The sequence below is a fragment of the Leucoraja erinacea genome, chromosome 14 (assembly GCF_028641065.1).
Source record: "Leucoraja erinacea ecotype New England chromosome 14, Leri_hhj_1, whole genome shotgun sequence".
Classification (NCBI taxonomy): domain Eukaryota; kingdom Metazoa; phylum Chordata; class Chondrichthyes; order Rajiformes; family Rajidae; genus Leucoraja; species Leucoraja erinaceus.
Genome location: NC_073390.1, coordinates 28,907,122 through 28,932,296, shown reverse-complemented (window position 1 = coordinate 28,932,296; position 25,175 = coordinate 28,907,122). Strand labels below are relative to the sequence as shown.

General features: G+C 42.4%; 2 protein-coding genes and 1 long non-coding RNA gene across 5 annotated transcripts in view; 1 reads left to right on the top strand and 2 right to left on the bottom strand.

The window, feature by feature from the left end:
• LOC129703482 (serine/threonine-protein kinase PAK 2-like) overlaps nt 1-6,040 on the bottom strand; it is a 56,313-nt gene extending 50,273 nt beyond the window's left edge. The window contains exons 1-3 of one of the 2 annotated variants that reach the window (XM_055645995.1): nt 5,894-6,040; nt 4,841-4,936; nt 3,190-3,223 (exon numbers count right to left, since the gene is read on the bottom strand). The gene's annotated coding sequence lies outside the window, so the exon portion shown is untranslated. The remainder of the gene's footprint in view (nt 1-3,189; nt 3,224-4,840; nt 4,937-5,893) is intronic. The other variant, XM_055645996.1, reaches the window with a different exon arrangement.
• On the top strand, nt 119-18,159 carry polr2d (RNA polymerase II subunit D). Of its 2 annotated transcripts, none has more exons than XM_055646001.1 (4): nt 119-458; nt 7,569-7,749; nt 13,016-13,111; nt 16,264-18,159. In XM_055646001.1, the coding sequence occupies exons 1-4, from the start codon at nt 119-121 to the stop codon at nt 16,340-16,342; spliced, it is 696 nt and encodes a 231-aa protein (XP_055501976.1). In that variant the 3' UTR covers nt 16,343-18,159. The 2 variants fall into 2 exon arrangements, with proteins under 2 accessions (XP_055501976.1, XP_055501977.1); XM_055646002.1 differs by lacking the exon at nt 119-458 and adding an exon at nt 6,080-6,283.
• LOC129703485 (uncharacterized) lies at nt 15,956-25,140 on the bottom strand. Its single transcript, XR_008724563.1, has 3 exons — nt 24,790-25,140; nt 20,837-20,941; nt 15,956-16,455 (listed from the first exon to the last, which is right to left on the bottom strand). It is a non-coding gene; the product is annotated as an uncharacterized LOC129703485 (long non-coding RNA).
• Between the last annotated feature and the right edge of the window lie 35 nt (nt 25,141-25,175).

The following is a 25,175-nucleotide window of genomic DNA, read 5'->3' as shown; positions in this document are numbered from 1 at the left end:
TACGACCCAAAACCAAGCTCCTCCCCGTCCATCACTGAGCTTTGATCCGCCTCCACCTTCAGACTCTCAGACCAACAGCGGTCCCGTGGCATTTCGGTGTTTGTAGTCCCATTCAGCCATGATCTTCGAGAAATGCCAAACTTTGGACTCTAATCCCCAGCACAGTTTGCGCGCGCACTGCATTGTGGGGCGGAGAACAGGACATCCACCAAAAGGACTACATTCCCCAGAGAGCACCGCGGGCCAGGCGGCTTTTCGACTGAAAGAGGCGCAGCTCCTGTTGTCATGGAGACGCAGTGCCGCCTCTGGCCTTGGCACTCACTCCACTACAGCAGCGTCAAGAGTGTTTCATTATCATCTGTCCCAGATAGAACAATTAAATTCTTACTTGCAGCAGCACAACCGAATGTGTAAACATAGTCGTTCAAGAACGAACTGCAGATGCTGGAAAATCGAAGGTAGACAAAATTGCTGGAGAAACTCAGCGGGTGCGGCAGCATCTCTGGAGCGAAGGGCCGAAACGTATCTCGTATCCTTTGTTAACACAAGGGTTAAATGGGGTTCAGTCTTTCCATTTCCTTGATATAACTATTGTTGACCGAAACGTAATTCTACTGCTGCTGCTACACCTTCTGCCCCACAGTATAATATAGAAGTAATTTTAAGCAGTTCAGTTGCCAAGACAAAAAGTTGCAGTTTTGGCATGAATGTCATCTTGTCCCATAGGGTCATAATAGGCTGCGCAGTGCAAGTTGGTGTGTCAGTTTTGTGGATCTATTGTATATCCGAAACTGGAGAGCCCTTCAACCTTATGGAGCAGGTGGCATGACAGGTTATCAGTCAATATTTTCCAACATCAGACTTGGGCTCCTTGCTCTCTTTCTAATACTAAAAGAGCCATAACGTGACTGTACTGTGATTCAGGAATTTGAAGAGTCATTCCGGTAGGAGAACATATATAATGGTGAATCCAAGCTTGCAAATTAGGTCTCTTCCCAAAAGATTAACTGGTACATCTTCTGCAATGAGGAACAGGTGCTCACCCTTTTTTGCCTTGGATGTCATATGAGGCTTTTTTCCGATAGTGGCATGGAGAGAGTGATAGTGATAATGATAATGATAGTGATAGTGGCATGGCATGGGCCGACAACATTTAACATTAAGTTTGATTTTGGCAAATGAGGTTAGATTGAAGGTCGTACAGTGGACTATGTCGCTCCAGTGTCAATGAGGAATTCTTTACTGAGGCCATTAATTTTGATAGTGGTAGCAGCTTGTTGGGAACTTGGTTCTGGGATAGCAATTGTGATGATATCTCAGGGTGGCATAGTCATTTAATATATGGGCTTTGATGCTGCCTGGATCTGAAAGGGTTTCTCACGGTAAAGGGGTGGTCTGGCTTACATTGTTAGTGTAAACATTCGGTTGGTGTCCCTAGTTAGTGTTTGAAGTGTCAAGGTACTTTAACTGGCTTTTAACCCAGTGTCCATATTGACCACAATGAAAGCAAGTTATTCTTACTTGCCCCATCCTCCCAGTGACCTGGCTCTTCCTCTTCCAAACATTCTTCCCTTCGGGGCTTTAGGACCTGTAGATTGGTTATTTCATACTAGCCAATTGTAGTGTTTGTTAGTAGTGGCTCCGCCTAATATGCGTTTTATATTAACAAGAGCTTGCCTACGCCATCCAGAATGAGCGGCTGCTAGGAACTATAATGTCCTGCAGATCGGCGCTGTAAGTAGATTTAATAAACATGTATTGTATTTTTACATGTGTTTAACGACTCATTAAAGGACCCACAGGGTAAGATGTTTCCACTGGGATACTTCCTGATTTCTCATTAACTCTCTGCTGCCGTTGTTCAGTCTGGTGCTGACAATATTGTAAAATTGACAGAACATCGTGCATATATTTCCTGTCCCATTCTACGCACGTTACACAGAACATTTGTTTTAGATGAGGTTGCAACTCGTGTGCAATAGTACTGACTAAAGCAGATACGCCTGTTTCTGATTCTAATCCTGTATATTTTACAAAGGCACTATGGACACAATCAAGATAATTCCCAAAGTCCTCGTCTTGCTTCTGAACAATATGATAAATCTTTGCCCAGTCTATTACAACCAGATAATATTCACATAACGCATTTTCAAAAGAGTAAAAAAAAGCTGCAATATCGTCTCAATTAAATTTAGTTTCAATAGTTTTCCATTTAGTTGAATCAAGCATTGCATCGAGGGACACATCAACATCACTTTTAGCTGGTTTATAACATTTGTCCAATATAGCTAATTAATTAATGAATTCTTCAATATCATCTTTGGGTTTAGACAGGCCTTGAATCAGGGTTTTCAGCTCAATGAGTGTCCTGGGTCTTTAGACAGTAACAGGATCATCTTGGGGACCTGGAAAGACTCGCATGGGTGCTTGTATATTAGGTGGAGTTAAGGCTTCAGATTAATCATTTTACCAAGTGTAGCCGGTCCCCGCATGGAGGTGGAGGAATCTGGCACTGCATAGGTTGGGGCTGCAGCTTGTTGTGTGCTCTCTATACCTCTTGCTCAGCAGATGGACGAGTACCTTCAGGTGGTGGTGGGTATATGGGAGCCCAATCATCACAGTCACTGTCATCGTCCTCGTCACATGTTTTTGTTTTATTTTTAGAAAGCATCACCTGTTCTGTTGATGTTGGAGAATAAGGTGGTGGAAAGTGACCATGGTTTCGTGATTTTCCTCGTGATTCTGATTTTCACGATTTCTGTACGTACATATGTTTATAGCTGTTAACCTGGGCCCCTTTATTTCACATAGCTTACACAGTGTATTCTTTCACATTTCTGCTTCTCATTGGTCTACTCCGACCATTTCTCTATATATGTTACACTCTCTGTTCCATTGTTACTCTTGGACTCTGAATCTGTTACACTCTCTGTTCCATAGTTACTCTTAGACTCTGAATTACCCATATATTATTCTTAAATTCTTACTCTAAAGTTTTTGAATCTGAACAACAAATCCTGGTGGGTACAAACTCAACGCAGGCAGGCTCAATGTGATAACAACAAATCCTAGTGGTGATCAAACAATGCCGGCAGGCACGCAACATACACAAATGCAAAGTAACAAATCCTGGTGAGATACAAATTCCATAGGCAGATACGTAACTTCAATTTACACAACGTTACTTACATTTATTCCGGCTTTGGCAGCGCTCTTCACTCACCTAGAGTCATAGAGTGATACAGAAGGAATGTTACAAAATTTTGAGATTTTAAAAATCAAGCCTGTAATTTATCCCATCAGATAAAGAAATGAAAAGAACTTTAATTAGATACCTAATTCACTTTCATATCTCGAATTAAAAAAGTTATGGTCGTTTTCATCAAAGATTATAGAGCAGGACTTTGGTTTTCATACTCGGAAATTAGCATCATGTTCCCTATAAATGTGATCGAGGACAGTCAAAAGCCCATAACTTTCTTAAAAATTAAGAAAACTGAAGGTGAAATTTTCAGTTATTATAGATTGAAGGATTCAGAAACAAATATGAAACATCTTACTTGGATTACCTGAAATTAAAGCATATAATTAGTTAGTTTCCTAATTGTAACTAATTACAAAATTGACCATTGTGACGGAATTAGTAATAAACACCGAGACTGCCTTGATAATTCAAAAATGTGATATTCTCACGATCAGAACTTTAATATTATTGTATTATATGCTGTAAGTCTGTAACAGACACGTAAAGAAATTACAATTTCTAGCAAAAGATCAAGTCTTTATGGAGAAGATAAGTTGCTAGCTGGTACATTGGCATATCATAATCAGCAGCATCATCATACTCCTCAGATTGTAACCAATAAGCAACTCTGTACACCTTGTTTTTCCTCAACTTTTCAGTTTGGCATTGTAAACTACAAGTTTTTGATTTCAAAGCACGCATGACAAGCCTTTCTGCCCACTACTTTCCCATTAAGTCCTGTAGATCATCACATTTGGAGTAGTCCAAATTTGGATAATCTCTGCAAATGCTGTCTAAATTAGTCTCTTTTGCTGGGCATTTAGATTGACAATTTTGCATTTCTTCTTCGGAGATATCTGTTTAAAATGTAAAGGGAAAAAAACACTGAACAGCATGAACAGAAACAAGTTATTATTTGCAGTTTTAGAAAAAAAGGTAGAAATGATAACGTTAAACGCTAAAACAAATAATAAATACCCAACAAAAAAAATCATATTCATCAGTTTCATCAAATCAATTAAATTAATCTATCAATTAAATTCATCTAAATTCAATTACTAGATCTAAACAGCTCTTAAGAAAATACATTTCTTAAGAAAAGGCTAAAACTTTTAAATAGCCTAAGTAACAAACTGATCCCATTCACACAAGAATTCACAATATAACATGATTTTTAAATCTCACTTTGTCATGAATTTATATGCCAAATGGAACGAATATTCCCATAAATTAATCCAGAAACATCCACTCTCAAGATAATCAAAATCATTATTTTTTGCACAATCTGACTAAAACTGTACTGTGGATATTTAGTATGAAAATATTGATCATGTATAGACAATAACACAAAATATAAATGATTTAGATGTTCTTATGACATGATTGTGCAAAAAAATAATTAATTTGATTATCTTGAGAGTGGGTGTTTCTGGAATGTGATCGATTGGAATGTTGCCGTTGTCATACATTTTAAGCCCATATCGGCAGGCAATACATGGCCGATTTGTATGGGGGCCTAAATAACATTTTTTGCATCATAAGATTAAAATGAAGCCACATCAAAAAGCAAGATAATATGTTAAATAAACGACATACCTTTTGCTTTGTCCTGATATTGCGATCCGTGATGTTGAAGGCGTTAGAAGTCACGTTTAACACAATCGTCCAGCAATTTTATTTTTTAACCTGGAACTGAAGGGCGAACAATTTTTCTTCATCAGCTAGCAGCCTGAGGTAATTACAATCTTCGGCCTCAGCTCACGCCCGGACCCCGGCATCTGCTCCCGCCGCCGGCCCTCTCCCTCCCTTCTCTCCTTCCGTTCCCCCCCTCCTTTCCCTTCTTTCCTTCCTCCCTCCCTTCCCTTCTTTCCTTCCCTCCCTTCCCTCCCTCCTTTCCCTTCTTCCCTCCCTCCGTTCTCTCCTTCCCTCCGTTCTCTCCTTCCTCCTTTCTCTCCCTCCCTCCCTCCCTCCCTCACACACACAACGCACAAACAACTAACACACATATATCACGCACAGACAACACACACACAACTAAGTTAGGATGGGGTTGAAGCCCAAAATGTAATACCTGGACTGGTTTTTCGCCAATTGGTTTTCCAGAATCGAGTTAATTAAATTACTTTTTTTTCATTTCACAGTCAAGAAAACAAGTGGTATCAGAGGTGATCTACACATTTTGTTTTTTACTTGTAGGCTTACATGTATGCAATTTTATATTAAAATGTAGCTTAGATTGGTTTGGTCCATTAACTCGCAGGCACTTTTTAAGCGCACATTTTGATTACTTTCCATTCTACCATAGAGATATAAAGTCTATAATAGACTTTATTTTTATTTCTATGATTCTACAGACCTTGGCTGGGAACCTGGAGCTCACTAAAATTGTTCCCAATTGGGCCCCGCACCTCCTAAGGCCGGCCCTGCTTACACACCCTGGTGGTATGAATATTGACCTTTAACTTCAAGTTACCCTTGCTTTCCCTCTCTCCATCCCTCCCCCCTTCCAAGTTCTCCGACCAGTCTGACTGCCTCCTTGATTACATTTCATCTCTGTTCGCTTCATTGTCAATTTCTCCAGCTAACAATGATCTATTCTACATTTCCCTTGATGCGCATCTCTTTTGATATCCCATTCTCACACCTCACCCTTCCTTCTCTCCGTGTCTTCCACTTCCCTGACTCTCCTTCTGAAGAAGGGTCTCGACCCGAAACGTCACCCATTCCTTCTCTCCAGAGATGCTGCTGCCTGTGACGCTGAGTTACTCCAACATGTTTGTGTCTGCCTAGGGACCAAAGATGATCTTTGCTGCAAAGATTATAGCAAAGATCTTATAGCGGAGCTATAAAATCGTTGGATTATAGAGCGGAGCCTCCTCTAGTGTCTTTGCTTCGCTGTGGACTGCAGAGGCCCTGCCCCCCGACGTTGCTGCGCAAGCGCGCTGCCGGTCCCAGCGAGCGCGAAGATGGCGGCCTGCAGCAGCGAGGTCCGCGTCGGAGATGTGGAGGAGGACGCGTCGCAGCTTGTGTTTCCCAAAGGTAGCAGTGAGGGATGAAGAACGAACATTCAGCGAAACAGGGGCGAGGTCGAAAGCTGACACAGACCCTGCCTACTGTAGCAACACCATCTCCCCTCTCGTCAGTCTCGCCGCACTTCCGAGACCCCCAGCCGCCCCGGCTCCCCTCGGGGGAGAGGGTGTATCTTACCCTCCACTCGAGGGAGTTGGGCGCTCTCCTCCTTCCGGGGGGTGGTGAGGGGTCTTAATCCCCCACCAGCCGTAGACACCGCCATCCTTCAAACTCTCCTCCCCCCTCCCCATCACTAGGATGTAGCTAGCTTGCGGTTTACCTGTTTTCTGCTGCCTTCTTTTTGAGTGAAGGAGTAGGCTGCTCTCTTTTAAACTAAAGGAAACGTACCATAAATTTTCATGAAATTATTAACAAATTTTGGTTAAAACTCATCCATCCGATTAGCCATACTAAACATCGTACATTTGTCAATCTACAGTTCCAACAATTTGCTCAATATCACTTTTGCAGTCATTCATTTTCCTAAGTTCTCACATTTAGAATTCCCAATTTACGACTATTTCAGACGTGATTTGCATGCTCTGTAGTGCAGAATATGGCAAATACCTGCTTAATGCATCCGCAATCTTAATCTTAATGCATCCGCAATTATTAATTTTCAAGATTGCCATTCTGGAATAGAATAGAATGCCTTTTATTGTCATTTAAACAACTTGGTTTGAACAAAATTGCATTTTCTACAGTTTTTACATTACAAAAAAACCCAAGCCACCACAGCTCTTCTGGCTCCGAAGAGAGCCAGCTCCGCGATGTCAGGGCCTCAGGATCCTCGACTGGAGCCCTCGGGTTAGTCCCGGTCGGAGGCCGCCGCTGGCTCCTCGATGTTAGGCCCAAGACATCGGAGACCAGACAGGGAAAAAGTCGAGTCCCCGTAGAGATTAACGGTTTCCCCCATAGCCCCACCACCCACATATACACAGCTAAAAAAATAATAAAAACTAGGCTCAAGCCATACATTTAACAAGCCAAAAATTTAAAAAAAAGACAGACGACTGTAGTCGAGCCGCCACACTAACTCTGCACTAACTTTTAACTGTCAATCAAAATTCTTTCTTGCTATCACTTCTACAATTTGGAACACATTGTTCCATTGAATAAGCCTCATGGTGTACCATGTGAATAGAAAGATATCAGACAACCAAAGTGTTAGAAATTATTTGATTTGAAAAGTAAATTTGTTTTGAGGTAATTGAATAGTTGCTTGAATTTGGATATGTTCTGTGTTCCCTGTCAGAATTTGAGAGCTCTGAAACTCTGTTGAACTCTGAAGTCCACATGCTGCTGGAGCACAGGAAGCAACAGAATGAGAGCGCTGAGGATGAGCAGGAGCTGTCTGAGGTCTTCATGAAAACGTTAAACTATACAGCCAGGTTCAGTCGCTTCAAAAACAGGGAGACCATTGCGAGTGTCAGGAGGTCAGTGTGGGAATTTTTTAAAAGGCTTGGCTTAATTTACTGAATTTCAACTTTCACCTTGATGTGTGGGGGTGAGATCAATGCAATTGTGGGGCACTCTACGGTGAGATTATGACATTTCTATATGGATATTTACTACGTTTGATATTGTAATGAATTAACTTGCCAACAGTTGACCTGCAGGTGACTGCATCAATTTGTTAAAACATTAAGCATCGTACAGTAAAACGTAATCTCTCATGCTCAGAATTTAGTGCCGGACTGGCAGATTTTCCAGGCTGTTGGATGTTATTGCAGTTTTAACACACTAACACATTTAAATTCACTTCTAGATGTTACTTAGTGTTATATTTTTCACAGTGAAATGTGGGACTGTGTGAAATGGATCCCTGGTCAGTTTAATAAGAGTGCATAAACTGTAAATGCCAGGAGCTGCGCGCATGAGACATAAAGAATGGAAAAAAGGCCCTTTGGCGCAATTCATCTTTGCCAACCTAGATGCCTCATTTAAGCTAGTTCCATTTACCCATGTTTAGACCTTTCCCTCAGCCTCTCCTAACCATGTACCTGTCCCAATGTCTTTAAAATGTGATTGCACCTGCCTCAAGTACATCTTCTGGCAGTTTGTTCCTTATACCCACCACCTGAGTTGCACCTCAGCTTCCCATTAAATCTTTCCAGCATCATCTTAAACCTGTGCATTCTAGTTCTTGATTCCACTACCCTGGATAAAAAATGTGCATTCAGCCTATCTATTCCCTTCATGATTTTACACACCTATCAGATCCTTCCTCAGCCTCCAATGCTTCAAGGAATAAAGTCCTGCCTTACCCTATGTCTTCTTTAGTTCAGGCCTTAAAGACCTGGCAACATCCTCAAATCTTCTCAGTACTCTTTCCAGTTTAATGGCATATTTCCTATAACTAGGTGACCAAAGGCAAACACAGTACTCCAAGCATGGCCTCACCAAACTCTTGCACAACTGTAATATAATGTCCCAACGTCTATACTCAATCGCCTGACTGATGAAGACCATCGTGCCAAAAGCTGCCTTCAGATCAGCAATCTTTTCCAAGGCCTTACTATTCACCTGATTGTCCTTCCCTGGTTTGACTTCCCAAAATGCAACACTTCACACTTTCCTGCATGAAACTCTCTTGCCTGAAGCCAACCCACTTAATGTAACCTTGGCCTCCCAGGTTCTTCTTCTTCTTTCGTGTGGCGTGCACAGCCTAAAGTTGTTGGACAACTTGTTCTATTTGATCTTCTGTTTGTGCACGTCGAGTTGATTGCATTAGTTGAAACAGGGTGGACCACGTGAAGGTTGCAATCTTCCACCCTGGCCTCCCAGGTTGATCACCTGTAACTTGATTAAGTTTCCCTCTTTATACCGCCACACTCTCACATTTACATTACATATCGATCCATCTTCTTTTGTCATCTAACCTTGTTCGTAACGAAGCCAGTAATGACAATCTCTGTTATTTTCAATGCACCTTCATGCACATTCTGCTTTTCTATAATTCGTAAATTATCTCTAAACTCTTGCTAATTCTTCCAGGTTTCACAATTAAAGATAAAGACATCTAATTTGTTCCAATTCTCTAGCCCATGCTTAATCAAGCATCAGGGTAATCATATTTTTCCTCATCATTTCATCTCCAGACGAAGCTCTTGCTTTGGTAATTTGGTGTCCATCTGAATTTTAACCAAAATTTGTTTCAAAGCGAAGGATGATGCGTACAAATTAGCCAGAAAAAGCAGCATACCGGAGGACTGGGAGAAATTCAAAGACCAGCAGAGGAGGACAAAGGGCTTAATTAGGAAAGGAAAAATAGATTATGAAAGAAAACTGGCAGGGAACATAAAAACTGACTGCAAAAGTTTTTATAGATATGTGAAAAGAAAGAGATTAGTTAAAACAAATGTAGGTCCCTTGCAGTCAGCAACAGGTGAGTTGATCATGGGGAACAAGGATATGGCGGACCAATTGAATAACTACTTTGGTTCCGTCTTCACTAAGGAAGACATAAATAATTTGCCGGAAATAGCAGGGGACCGCGGGTCAAAGGAGTTGGAGGAATTGAGTGAAATCCAGGTTAGCCGGGAAGTGGTGTTGGGTAAATTGAATGGATTAAAGGCCGATAAATCCCCAGGGCCAGATAGGCTGCATCCCAGAGTACTTAAGGAAGTAACTCCAGAAATAGTGGATGCATTAGTAATAATCTTTCAAAACTCTTTAGATTCTGGAGTAGTTTCTGAAGGTTGGCGGGTAGCAAACGTAACCCCACTTTTTAAGAAGGGAGGGAGAGAGAAAATGGGGAATTACAGATCAGTTAGTCTAACATCGGTAGTGGGGAAACTGCTAGAGTCAGTTATTAAAGATGGGATAGCAGCACATTTGGAAAGTGGTGAAATCATTGGACAAAGTCAGCATGGATTTACGAAAGGTAAATCATGTCTGACGAATCTTATAGAATTTTTCGAGGATGTAACTAGTAGCGTGGATAGGGGAGAACCAGTGGATGTGGTGTATCTGGACTTCCAGAAGGCTTTCGACAAGGTCCCACATAAGAGATTAGTATACAAACTTAAAGCATACGGCATTGGGGGTTCAGTATTGATGTGGATAGAGAACTGGCTGGCAAACAGGAAGCAAAGAGTAGGAGTAAACGGGTCCTTTTCACAATGGCAGGCAGTGACTAGTGGGGTACCGCAAGGCTCAGTGCTGGGACCCCAGCTATTTACAATATATATTAATGATCTGGATGAGGGAATTGAAGGCAATATCTCCAAGTTTGCGGATGACACTAAGCTGGGGGGCAGTGTTAGCTGTGAGGAGAATGCTAGGAGACTGCAAGGTGACTTGGATAGGCTGGGTCAGTGGGCAAATGTTTGGCAGATGCAGTATAATGTGGATAAATGTGAGGTTATCCATTTTGGTGGCAAAAACGGGAAAGCAGACTATTATCTAAATGGTGGCCGATTGGGAAAGGGGGAGATGCAGCGAGACCTGGGTGTCATGGTACACCAGTCGTTGAAGGTAGGCATGCAGGTGCAGCAGGCAGTAAAGTAAGCGAATGGTATGTTAGCTTTCATTGCAAAAGGATTTGAGTATAGGAGCAGGGAGCTTCTACTGCAGTTGTACAGGGTCTTGGTGAGACCACACCTGGAGTATTGCGTACAGTTTTGGTCTCCAAATCTGAGGAAGGACATTATTGCCAAAGAGGGAGTGCAGAGACGGTTCACCAGACTGATTCCTGGGATGTCAGGACTGTCTTATGAAGAAAGACTGGATAGACTTGGTTTATACTCTCTAGAATTTAGGAGATTGAGAGGGGATCTTATAGAAACTTACAAAATTCTTAAGGGGTTGGACAGGCTAGATGCAGGAAGATTGTTCCCGATATTAGGGAAGTCCAGGACAAGGGGTCACAGCTTAAGGATAAGGGGGAAATCCTTTGAAACCGAGATGAGAAGAACTTTTTTCACATAGAGAGTGGTGAATCTCTGGAACTCTCTGCCACAAAGGGTAGTTGAGGCCAGTTCATTGGCTATATTTAAGAGGGAGTTAGATGTGGCTCTTGTGGCTAAGGGGATCAGGGGGTATGGAGAGAAGGCAGGTACGGGATACTGAGTTGGATGATCAGCCATTATCATATTGAATGGCGGTGCAGGCTCGAAGGGCCGAATGGCCTACTCCTGCACCTAATTTCTATGTTTGTTACGTCAAATAATCCTTGTTCCAATCATACACTGGCAACATCCTGCAACTCTTTCTCCATTAGTTCAACAGCTGCATTGGGGCTACCCCCTGCACCCGAGCAGAACTTATTGATTTCATCACTTCTCATTAATTTCCGCCCTGCCCTCAAATTCATTTGGACTATCTCCCCTTTCTTGATCTTTGTTTCCATCACAGGGGATAGACTAACGAGTGACGTCAGTTACAAACCCACGACTCCCACAATTACTTCCCATCTTGAATGTTGCAAAGAAGCTATCCCCTACTTTCAATTTCTCCGTCTCCACAGCATCCACTGCCAAGATGAGGCTTTCCATTCTAGGACATCTGCGATGTCCACTTTCTTTAGTGAACGTGGTTTCCTCCTGGCTGTCATAAATGGATCACTCACCCTGTCTCCTCTGTGTCCCGTTGTTCTGCTCTCGCTCCCCCTACCCCCAGACGGAACAAGGATACGTTCCCCTGGTCCTGACCTTTCGCCCCACCAGCCTCTGCATCAACACATCATTCTCCAACGTGTTTGCCGTCTTCTACGTGATCCCACCATCTTACTATCCCCACCTTTTTCCCCTTCTGCAGAGACTGCTCCATCCGCAACTCCTTGGTTCATTCATCCCTTTCCCCTCCCCAGGTACTTTCCTATGCTTTCGGAGATGTAACACCTGCCACCGTACTTCCTCCCTCACATTTATCCAGAGGCCGAGTAGTCCTTCCAGGTGAGACAGGTGTGCATGTACACCTCCTCTAACCTCATCTACTGCATCCGATGTTCCCTATGTAGCCTCCTTTACATTGGTTAGATGAAGTGTAGACCTGTCCATTCTGGCAAACACCTGTGCTCGGTCTGCCAAGACCCGTTGTATCACCTGGTTTTACAATTTTAACTCTCCTTCCCATTCCCATACTGACCTTTCTGTCCTGAGGCTTTCTCCCCCAACCAGAGGGATTCCAACCGAAAACATCACCTTTCCATGTTTTACGGAAATGGTGACTAACCTGCTGAGTTATTCCATCACTTTGTTAGAAGATAATGTAAGTACATTAGGAATGGATGATGTACCTGACTTCGTAACATAACTATTACAACGGAGGGTAGAGGTCAACATAATAATTAGATGGGTAAATGAATGTGAAATATTCAATCAGTTGCAGCCAATCATAAGCCCCCCCATTTACAGTTACATTTCTATGCTACTTGTGGTAGGGTTCGCAGGTGATCTACTGTAACTTCTCACAAAGGAAAAACAAACTTCCTTATCTCCTTTACTATTTCATGTTTACATTTACCATCCACCCTTCAACACATTCCCAGACAAGAGGCAATACGCCTAACCTTAACCTCTTCTAAACCTGGTCAAGCGAGAGATGCCAATTGACACAGACAAAACACCCTTATGTTACCTTATTCAATTTCAATCAAAATTAAGTAAGGAAAGATATTAATATTTTCTTCCACACTACTCAACGATAGAAATAAAAAATTGTATCGGTGTCAATTTTATTGGAGTATCTTTCTTGCAGTCTGCTGTTACAGAAGAAATTGCACAAATTTGAGCTAGCCAGTCTGGCTAATTTATGTCCTGAAACGGCTGAAGAGGCCAAAGCTCTTATTCCCAGGTGAGTGTTTGCTCATATTTTTAGGCTGTGTGAGATATCATGCTTATTGACTTGAATTTTGCATGTTAACTATCTGTTACACCTTATAAAATGTCGGTGAGTGCCTCACCTGTTAACCCCAAAGTTTAAATAAACAGCTTACATTTGTCTTGGCAATGAAATGGTTAAATACCTGTGACAAAATAACGGAAATGATTAAATCTTGAATTGCATCATCCGACTTAGGTGTTTTGTCACTTTCAAAATTCATTCAGACTGGTGAAATTTAAGTGTCATTAATACTTAAATGTTTGAATTCTAAGGGAAGGTTTAAGATCATTCTTTAATCTACAAACTCATCGCTCCTTGGTATATGTTGTCCTTGCTATAATTTATGTCAAGCTCAGGTGCTCAGCCTTTACTTTGATAAATAGTTTGTACACTTATGGTCCACAAGCTCTTCAGTGTCCAGAGCGAAGCGTAGATGGTGTTTTAGACTGAACTTGAATGTTTTGGAGAACTTGTCTGTACAAACCTACTCAAGCTCTTTTGCTTTGCTGTCCACCTCCACTGTACCACCTTGAAGCAGTTCCAATCATGTCTATTCTGCAGTATCCAGTACACCACTTGTAATGTGTTCCCATGTCCCTGCCCGGTAGCTCTGTTACACAATGATCCCATTAATGATTCAATGATATGTTAATGTCACATGTTCTTAGGTCCTGTTTTGCATACAACTCAGTAAAATCATACAACAGGCTTCACCTAGGCAGTACAGTACAAGAGTCAATTTAATTGTCATTTGGACCCCTGGAGGTCCAAACGAAATGCCGTTTCTGCAGCCATACATTACACACAAATAGACCCAAGACGCAACATAATTTACATAAACATCCATCACATCGCTGTGATGGAAGGCCAAAAAAACTTATCTCTCCACTGCACTCTCCCCCCCCCCCGATGTCAGAGTCAAAGTCAAAGCCCCCGGCTGGCGATGGCGATTGTCCCGCGGCCATTGAATCCACGCCGGGTGGTGCGAGGTCGCACACCGGGTCTTGGTGTTAGAGCCCCCGGTGTGCGCTCGCCAAGTCCCGCGGCCATTCCAGCCGCGCGGGGCAGTGGTGTCAGGCCCCGCTCCAGGAGCTCTTCGACCCGGCAACTCGGGCGGGAGAATTCGTCGTTGCAGGAGCCCCGAAAAGCGGTCTCCCTCCAGGGATCCGCGTGCTCCCGGTGCCGCAGTCCGCCAGACCCGCAGTAGCAGCCTCCGCATCAGCGGCAGCGGTAGCGCTCCTCCACCGCTCCACCCGCTCTGGTCTCGGCCAGCTCCGCGACGGCAACGGTGAGTCGGCACCAGAGTCCCCGGCTTCTTCCCGTTGGAGGCCGCTCCTCGTTGCGGCCTCAACGACACCTGAGACCCGACGAGAAAAGGTCGGCTCCAGTGCAGGGAGAGATTCAAAAGTCCCCCCCCCCCCCCTCCCACACACACCCCAACATAAAATAACAAAAACTACATAAAAACACAGACAAAAAATAATAAAACGCGGACAGGCTGCAGAGGCCGCTGCTGGCCAGAGCCGCGCCGCCTACTGGAAATGCCATGGTGCACAAGTACACAAGTGTTGCCACGTTTCTGGCCCCAACAAAGTTACATAAAGTTAATCGACAGACTTATCTTCTATCGGGGAACCAGGCTCCCCCGCCTGCAAGCAAATGTATCCGATTAACTCAAAACATTCAGTAAAAGTAGTGAATTAATAGTAATATCCAATTGTCCGAAAAATATACCCACCATCAAAATCCTGAAGGTGCCGTATTAGGAAGGTTTTATTGCAGAATCTATTTTTGTTTGTTAGTTTTATTTTAGTTTATTATTGTCACGTACTGAGGTGGAGTGAAAAGCATTTGTTTGCATGCTACCCAATCAAAAAGGCTATGCATGATTACAATCAAGCCATCCGCAGTGCACAGATTAAAGGCACAGTATTTAGTGCAAGATAACAGTGTATTAAAACAGGTAGTGTAAGAAATGCTGCTGTTGAAATAAAGATTTTAAAGAGTGGAGCGATTGTAATGGACGATGGTAGACACTCTTCTGGGAGGATCCAATTTCTGGCGCCATCTTCGATTGGTTTTTATATTGATCATCACTTTTGGACACTTCCCCGTCTTGCGTATGGCGTGCACAGCCTAAAGTTGTAGCTCAACTTGTTCTATCTGATCTATTTGTTTGTGCACGTTGGGTTGATTGCATTAGCAAAACAGGGTGGACCACGTGAAGGTTGCGATCTCCCATCCCTTTGGACACTTACCCCTTTGTATAACTTTTGGACACTTACCCTGCACAATCTAAAGCAAAGTAATAATTGCAGTGTATTGTGGAAACAGTCCAAGGTTGATTGTGTTCCTAATTATTTCTAGTTCCTTTAACGTGATTAGCGAATGCACTTGTAATAAAATGCAGCATGATGGGCCTGTCCCACTCAGGCGACTGTTAAGTCGCCGGCAGTGGCCTGAAAAAACGGCAACTGGAACGGCACGAGAATTCTCGCAACTCTCCATGGCGGCTTCATTCTGGTCACCACTAATGAGGCCGCGACTAGTTCCCAGAATGCGGGAACTCCTCATGACCCGGCAACCACCTGCAAACATGTGTCGACCATAGTCTCCTGCAGTCGCCTAAGTGGGACAGGCCCATTAGTATTTATCTTCAAGAGGTCTGAGCATACTATGAGCATGACTAATTACACCAATCACTGGCATAAATTAAGTATTTTTTTGTCATCTTATGCTTCATTTCTCGCAGAGATAAAATGTTTAAGATTGAATGACCTAGACGCAAAATACAAAAATATTCAGTAACACCCATTAAGAGGAAAACAGTTTAATGTTGATGACTTTTCATTTGTTCTGATGAAAGATCCTCGATATGGGTGCTGCCCTATGCCGAGTATTTTCTACTTAGATTTCCAACATGGCATTGAATGGAGTAAATTGTGTGTGGAATCAATAGGCCTGATGTTGGGTCTGTGATATTTGCTGAATGTGTTTTAGGTTTTGGGGCTTTATGCGTATGAAATGTATGGATTTTATTTACAAGGGTCTGCAAATGTTACAATATATTCATGTGTGCCTTTTTCTCTACCCTCCTCTTTTGTCCATTTCTTCAATTTAAGTTTGGAAGGTCGATTTGAGGACGAGGAGCTCCAGCAGATTCTCGATGACATTCAGACCAAACGAAGCTTTCAGTATTAACATCACTGGCTCCGACTAACAGCTCTTTCCAGCTCTTGCCGTCTGGAGATTGGCACTGGTGTTCAACATTGGCACTGGAATTTTAAAAAGTGAAACTGGAGAAACTGGGTCACCTGCGGAAGTAATAATCCCATGGGTTATTTCTGCATTGAAAATCACTTAGCACAATCTATGAACCTCAATGCAAATATACTCTGGAATTACAGTTTTTGTTCAAGAAAAAAGATATTTTTTCATTCAGATGTCCAGGTGGCCTTGTGTGTCAATTTTATAACTGTCACTACGGACAAACTGATATCTTGTAACTCATTCTTGGCACAGTGGCTAATTTTTGTTTTGTTATTGTGCTGACACACATTGGACCCTTCATTACGTCTTTTTTTGCCTGAAAGAATTTGGATGGGAACTGAAGTTGTTTGATTACCACTGTTCAGAGCCCCACGAGATCTTGGAATGCATATTTTGATCGTGACAATCAAGTCACATTGCATCTGTATTTTATATCATTATCCCAGATACTGCATTTGTGTGGATATTTTGTAAGTTACATTAGAAAGACATATTTAAAGATAATATAGGTTGCGTTCTGGTGGTTTTTGAAGTCACGGGGTTCTGCTGGGTTTGGTTCCGTTGTCGTCCTTTAACTGGCTTGCTGTTGAACCTTCAGAGTAGGTTGTGTAGGTCACTTTTCTCAGCCCAGTCTGTCCTCACTTTATTTTCAGCAGGAATCGATGAACAGAGTGACCGATGAATTGGTCACTTATGGTTGATTTCTGGAGGAGAGAGGTTAAGGCTAATTGTTCTGAAGAAGGGTCTCGACCCAAAACCGTTTCCTTCTCTCCAGAATACTGCCTGTCCTGCTGAGTTACTCCAGTTATTTGTGTCTATCTTCAAGGCCAATTGTTCACCTCCCTCACTGGATATCATCTCAACCGAGACTGATTATAGCTCGAATTGAACCTGGGATGTGTGCTTGCAATTTGTAAGGGTGGCCTGATCTCTCTCAAAATTTGAGTTAGATTAAAAGGTTTGATGACAACATTTGATGTAATACATTGTTTTTCTAAATCTAATTTGATATAGAGTGAACTAGAAAATGATAAGCAAGAACAAATGTGCCTTTCATGTGTGTTGTCTTCACCTGTTATAGTTGAAATAAACTGCCCTAAAGTTGGTCAAAAAGGAAAGTTCACTACTGCAGACAGGTCGGACAGAATGAGGTCATTCAGAACGTCTGAGTCCATGCCAGATCCCATACCTTCAACTCATTAAATTTGTTTGTTCCCTTTTTATCTATGCAACAGTTTGGGGTGGCCAGTTAACCAACGTGCTGTATTTGGGAAATAGGAGGACACCAGAAAACATAGCAAAAAATCTAACCGTCCGATGGGAAATGCAAACTTCACAAGGCCGGCACCCAAGGTCAGGACTGAACCCAGATCCATGGAGCTGTGAGGTGGCACTACGATATGCTATGCCATCTTAAATAACCTTGCTTTTTGACCTAACAGTTCACAATATCCTAATAAGACATATCCAAACTCAGCTGTGATAGGTCTGTTCACTTTGGTATTCTTCCAGATAGTAGATGGATGACCAAAATTTGTTTTCAAATACCATCTAATGGAGCAGTAAACATTGATCCAAAATGTTCTGGCAGGAGCTGACTTCATTATTCAGCTGTTTCTGATTTTCTTTGTTATTTGTTCTCTCTGGGTTTGTGGCCAAATATTACTGAATATTTGGGAGAATTGACTCCCAACGTCTTGGTAGGTGAACTCTAAATGTTAACGTAGATGAATGAGATGGGTACAGGGGTAAGAAAAATAAATGGACACGACTGGACTTTGTAAAATGCCAAATTAAAGAATTGTATTCCATTAAAAATAATATTAAAAAAATATAAATCAAATCAATTGAGAAAAATAAAACTGAAGGTACATGAAAGGGTTGGAGAGAGAATCAACAGGGATAGTCAGTTATTTAAGTCTATAAATCTATATCCTTAAAAGTCTGATCTTGTGTGTGTGTGTGTGGGGGGTAGGTATTGGGACCTATGGATGAGTGGTGCCCCTCCCCCCCCCTCTCAGCCCCTGCCCCTGCCGTCTCTCTGCCTCTCTATCTCTGCCCCCTCCCTCTCTGCTTTCTATCTCTCTGCCTTCTCTCTCTACTCCCCGCCCCCTCCCTCGCCGCGCCTGCGAGTTTGGGCCTATGCGTGAGTGTATATCGTGGGGGATGGGGTAAAAGGAGCAAATTATTAATATTAATATATCACGGGAGGTGGTTAGTGTGTGTGTGGGGGGGGTGGGGTGGTTAGTGTGTGTGTGGGGTGGGTGGTTAGCGTGTGTGTGTGTGTGTGTGGGGGGGGGGTTAGTGCGTGTGTGACACCGCAGGCCACCCCCTCCTGCAACCGCACGTTGAGGGCACTAGTGGGAACATTCTCTCCACATCCACTCAATCCAAGTCTTTCACTATTCTGTATATTTCAATAACATTCCCCCTCATTCTTCTAAACTCCAGCGAATAAAGGCTTAGTGCTGGCAAAAGCTCATCATAGGTTAACCTACTAGTTCCTGGGATCATTCTTGTAAACCTCCTCTGGACCCTCTCCAGCCAGCACATCCATCCTCAGATATAGTGCCCAAAATTGCTCACAATATTCCAAATGCAGCCTTACCAGCGCCTTATAGAGCCTAAGCATTACATCCCTAAATTTCGGGTCAGGGCCCTTCAGCAAACTGATGATTTTTGAATTGTTGTCATGACTGCTGATTTTGCAAGCTCTCACAAATTGTGATGACCAGATAATCTCCAAGTAATTGAAGGATGAATGTTGGCCGGGTTGCCAAGGATTGCTCCCGTGTCATGACATTTTGTAGGAACTCCATTTAACATGCCACCTGAAAGATATTACATCCAACTTACACGCACTTTCATTATTGCACTGGATAAGGTTTTTGTGTATTCTCTTGGTCGGAACTTGAACCCATAACATTTTGACTGAGGAAAGAGTAACCAATTGACTTGTGGCTGAGGAAACAGATGGAATTCAATGCTAAAAGGGGGTGAGAATGAAATGTGCAGCATTATGAAGGTTAACATGATTTTAGTAAAATAAATTCATACAATTTCTTTTCCTAATCAGATTTTTTTCATTGAATCAAAGAACCTTTGTCTAAAACATTGTTAACTAATGGTTAATCCATTACCAAAAAATTGTGTTCACTGCAAACTGTACTGCCCTTGGCATTGATCCCTTAGCATACTGTCACTTGTTCCTTTCGTACTTGTGCATGCACAACTTCCCCGTTGTTTCCTCTGATTCATCCAATTTCAATGGATTTTCAAAAGTTCCACTCCATTCCAGACATTCCAATCTAATGGACCAATCTCCTGCATGGCACTGTTTCAAAGCTTTGACAAAAATCTAAATACAGTTTGCCAAATAGTGGCACCTCAAGCATAACTTATAGGTTTGTTATCATTCAACTGTGATGCTGAACTTGTCGCAAGAAGTAATATCCTTTGGGGAGATTTCTGACATATAACTAATAAATCATCCATGATGTTTGTGTGAAGATATTGTGGGGGTTACCAGCCAGTGGTAGAACTATGCATTGAGATAAAACAGCTAAAAATTGCACATCCTTTTTGGTCTCTGGACCACTAGCAAGTACGATCAGTATGGTTTGTAACCTCATTGGCTTTACTGTTACTATCAGAAGGGCACACTGGGAGCAGTACCCCAGGTGTGTCTAAGCAGTAAACGAGAATTTAATACACCAAGATGAATGATCCCACCAGCAAAAGGATCAGCTGTAGTACATCAGCAGTACTGCCACATGCAGATATTATTGATAGTCGACAATCTCACAACTAATGGAAAGAGGCTCCAAGAACATCCGCATTCTTCATGATAGTGGGGTCCAACATATGTGTGCAAAAGACAAATAATGCGTTCATATTTCATGTGTAGGAAGGAACTGCAGATGCTGGTTTATACTGAAGATAGACACAAAATGCTGGAGTAACTAAGTGGGACAGGCAGCATCTCTGGAGAGAAGGAATGGGTGACATTTCGAGTCTAGCCCCTTTCTCAGACTTCAGGTTTGTTTCTACCAATTGTTCCTTTGTTTCTACCAATTTGACTTGCAAATTAACTTTTTGGAAATCCTGCACCAGCACTGTCAAGACCCTTTGTATCTCCAATTTCTGAATTTCATTCTCATTTACAAAATAGTCTATGCCTTTATTTCTACTATCAAAATGCGTGTCTCCACACTTTGCTACGCTATATTCCATCTGCCACTTCTCAGCCCACAACTTGTCCAAGTCCTTCTGCAGAGTCCATGCTTTCTCTACACCTCCTGCCCCTCCACATATCTTCTGTGGTGAATGAATCACTTGGTTTGCCACTTACCATGTCAGCATTTACAAGTAACCTGCTAGGAGCAAAATGATACTCTGCATTGCTAGAGAGTAATCTAAAATCACCTTATACGATCAACTATTCAGGATTCAGCAGATTAACCGTCATCTCATTAGTCACCCAGAATATTTATTCTCTTCACTTCTGGGGCACTGAATTCAACGCAAGATCTGTAAAACACATTGCGGTTATTTGACAAGGCTATTTCCCCAGCAGCTCCCGAACCTGTGGTCTTCACCTCAAGAAGGACAAGAACAGTGGACATGAAAACTAACAGGTTTCAGGAGGAGATAAGCCCACTGTATTGTGATCTGAAATAATCTTATTACTCTTGCCGATAATATTCGATTAAGTTTAAATTTCAATAATGTGATCTTATTATGTTTGTCTATAGTTGGGTCTTTTGCGTTATCTAATTCTAATATTTTAATTTCCTTTTCTAAAGTCTCTTGTTCTATGGAGTTCTTTTTATTTTGGTAACTTTGATATGAGATAACTCCACGTATAAATGCCTTAAAAGTTTCCCATAATAAAGATGGTGAAATGCCTGGTGTCTCATTTGTATCAAAAAAGAATTTCATTTGTTGTTTTAAATACTCATAACCTTGTGGATTATTAATTAACTGTGTATTAAAACGCCAAAACGATTTTATACCTGACGTTCCCTCTAAAGGTAAAGGTCAATGGTGAGTGATCAGAAATAATACTATTGTGATATTTAGGGTTAATCGTATAAGGAATTAATTTAGTGTCCACTAAAAAATAATCAATTCTCGAATAAGTTTTATGTACCGCTGAGTAAAATGAGTATTCCCTTCCCGTAGGGTGGACTATTCTCCATACGTCTGTTATTTTAGTGTTTTTATATATATGTTTAAAAATTCACTAGTTTTAGATTTAACCTTACTCTTCCTTACTTTTATTGATTTATCTAAATATGTATCTATAACACAATTAAAATCCCCCCCTAATATTACATTTTGGTAATTATACTCGTCTATTATATCCGTGATTTTCTTAAAAAATTGGGGGTTATCAAAATTTTGTGCATAAATATTTATCAGTCAGTGGTGTAGAATAAATTTATCCTGCCACTATAGTGTACGTTCCTTCCTTATCAGATATAGTGTTCTTTGATATAAATGGTATACCTTTCCGAATAATAATAACCGTACCTCTAGCTTTAGAAGCAAATGACGAATTAATGCAAGAAGCGTGTACTTTCCTACCTGTTAAAAACCGCCAAAGTGTTGAATTTTTGCGCTGAAAGAAATGGTGGAAGTTGGGGTACGTGTGAGAGACATATCCCCAACTTTAGAATTCCAAATGTGAAGCGAAATGTAGGTAAATAGAAGCGAGAGCTGAAGGGACAACAACAGCTAAAGTGCTTGGTAAACATTGGCTGTGCAGATATCGGAATTGAAAATATTGGGAATTATCGCGTTTGCTCACTGCATTTCATCAACAGTAAGGCATTATTTGTGTTTTTTCTTGATTCCTTTGGTATCTAAAAAGTCTCAGAAGTGATAATCTGGCTGTAAATTTTTCTTCAGATGCGTTTTCATTTTGTATGTAAAACCCCACTTGAGAACCATGGGCGATTTAAAAAATTTACAGCCAGATTTATCACTTCTGAAACTTTTTAGATGCCAAAGAAATCAAGAAAAAACACAAATAATGCCTTAGTTGATGAAATACAGTGAGCAAACGGCCAATGTTCGCTAAGAACTCTGTCTGTTGTTGTCGTCCCTTCAGCTCTCACTTTTATCTACCGTCATTTCTCCTCACTTTTGGAATTCTGAAGTAGGCTAAATGTCTCTCACGCTTACCCCGATTTCCATAATTATTTACAGCACAACAGTTGACATTTTCGGCGGATTTTAACCGGCCTGCTACGCTGGAAACAATAGTAAGTGCCTACCTGCGGTTCATCGCGTGTACTCCATTTGGAGTAGCGTTGCAACAGTACGGGTCATGGGTCGTTACCCGACTGCCGTGAAACCTCCCTATACACCAGACAATAAACCAAACTAAATTAAACTGTCAATAGGTAGATTTGCCCTTTGCTGTTAGATAATGGTCAATCTTTTACCTTGTAGTGGCACTCAGTGGTGGTTCGGGGAGGTCAGAACCCTCATCATTGGTTGGCTCAATCACGTGACCAAGAGGGGTTTGTTCTCGGGCTTTCCAGTCAGTCGTTAGTGCTCCTCCCAGCAACAGGAGCTATTTTTGTGTTAGCTAGTCAGGCACGCGTGTTACCGACATGTTACCGTTTATTATTGAGAATAAAAATTACTCAACTCAACCTGCCTGGTCTCGCTATAGTGGTGACCCCGCCGGTCCGGACGTTTTTTTCTGATCTTTGACGTGAACGCCACCGAAAACCTCGACGCCCAACAAAATGCGGTTGCCCTGAAATTGCCCGTTTTCTGGGTGGTACAGCCTCAAGTGTAGTTCACTCACATTGAGGCACAATTCGAGCTCCGCCACTTCGTCGTGGATGCTACCCATTATTTCTACGTGGTGGGTGCACTTAGTCAGAAAATTGCCACCCAGTTGCTGCCTTACGTGCAGTTGCATGCAGTGACTAGTGGGGTACCGCAAGGCTCAGTGCTGGGACCCCAGCTATTTACAATATATATTAATGATCTGGATGAGGGAATTGAAGGCAATATCTCCAAGTTTGCGGATGACACTAAGCTGGGGGGCAGTGTTAGCTGTGAGGAGGATGCTAGGAGACTGCAAGGTGACTTGGATAGGCTGGGTGAGTGGGCAAATGTTTGGCAGATGCAGTATAATGTGGATAAATGTGAGGCTATCCATTTTGGTGGCAAAAACGGGAAGGCAGACTATTATCTAAATGGTGGCCGATTTGGAGAGGGGGAGATGCAGCGAGACCTGGGTGTCATGGTACACCAGTCATTGAAAGTAGGCATGCAGGTGCAGCAGGCGGTGAAGAAAGCGAATGGTATGTTGGCTTTCATAGCAAGAGGATTTGAGTTAAACACCTGGAGTATTGCGTACAGTTTTGGTCTCCAAATCTGAGGAAGGACATTATTGCCATAGAGGGAGTGCAGAGACGGTTCACCAGACTGATTCCTGGGATGTCAGGACTGTCTTATGAAGAAAGACTGGATAGACTTGGTTTATACTCTCTAGAATTTAGGAGATTGAGAGGGGATCTTATAGAAACTTACAAAATTCTTCAGGGGTTGGACAGGCTAGATGCAGGAAGATTGTTCTGTTCCCGATGTTAGGGAAGTCCAGGACAAGGGGTCACAGCTGACTAAGGATAATCCGAGGGGAAATCCATTAAAACCGAGATGAGAAGAACTTTTTTCACACAGAGAGTGGTGATTCTCTGGAACTCTCTGCCACAGAGGGTAGTCGAGGCCAGTTCATTGGCTATATTTAAGAGGGAGTTAGATGTGGCCCTTGTGGCTAAAGGGATCAGGGGGTATGGAGAGAAGGCAGCTACGGGATACTGAGTTGGATGATCAGCCATGATCATATTGAATGGCGGTGCAAGCTCGAAGGGCCGAATGGCCTACTCCTGCACCTAATTTCTATGTTCCCGATGTTGGGGAAGTCCGCCCGGGGTCACAGCTTAAGGATAAGGGGGAAATCCTTTAAAACCGAGATGAGCGCTTTTTTCACACAGACACTTTTGGGCTCACTCTCGCCACAGAGGGCGCAGCAGTTCGGCTGCTTTAAGAGGGAGTTAGATGTGGCCCTTGTGGCTAAGGGGATCAGGGCGTATGGAGAGAAGGCAGGTACGGGATACTGAGTTGGATGATCAGCCATGATCATATCTTATGGATGGCAGGCTCAAGGGCATTGCCTGTTCCTTCTCCTAATTTCTATGTTTGCTTCACTTTTGGAATTCTGAAGTAGGCTAGATGTCTCTCACGCTTACCCTAACTTCCACAATTTTTTACATCGCAAATAAAAATATTCATAATTTTGGCAGTTTTTAACAGGTAGGAAAGTACGCGTTTCGTGTATTAACATCATTTACCTGAAGCTGCGATGTCCTCCAGATGGATTGAGCGGCTCCGTGCGTCAAGCCCTCTGACCCGGTGACCTCACGTGCAACCCCCCTATAGACAGCACCCGTGGTCAGGATCCAAACCGGGTATCCGGCGCTGTACGGCAGCGAATCTATTGCTGCACCACCTAAAGATAAATGATTTTAGTCAGGATTCCAAAATAATTATAGCAGTTTTACACTGTGTATAAACTGGTCAGCAACGCTGGAGGCAAAGGGTCGCACGGCCAGCAACATAATCTTTGGCCAGCAAGGCGACTGCGACCAAAGATCTTAGAGCAGAGCTTTAAGATCTTTGACTGCGACCGCGCACGCACACGCACACGTCTGCAACGGGTCCCCGCGACGACGGGGAA

Coding starts and splice junctions, on each gene's coding strand:
- polr2d (XM_055646001.1), top strand. CDS start 119: ATGATCTTCGAGAAATGCCAAACTTTGGACTCTAATCCCCAGCACAGT. Junction 459..7,568: donor CAGATGCTGGAAAATCGAAG/GTAGACAAAATT, acceptor GTTCCCTGTCAG/AATTTGAGAGCTCTGAAACT. Junction 13,112..16,263: donor GCCAAAGCTCTTATTCCCAG/GTGAGTGTTTGC, acceptor CTTCAATTTAAG/TTTGGAAGGTCGATTTGAGG.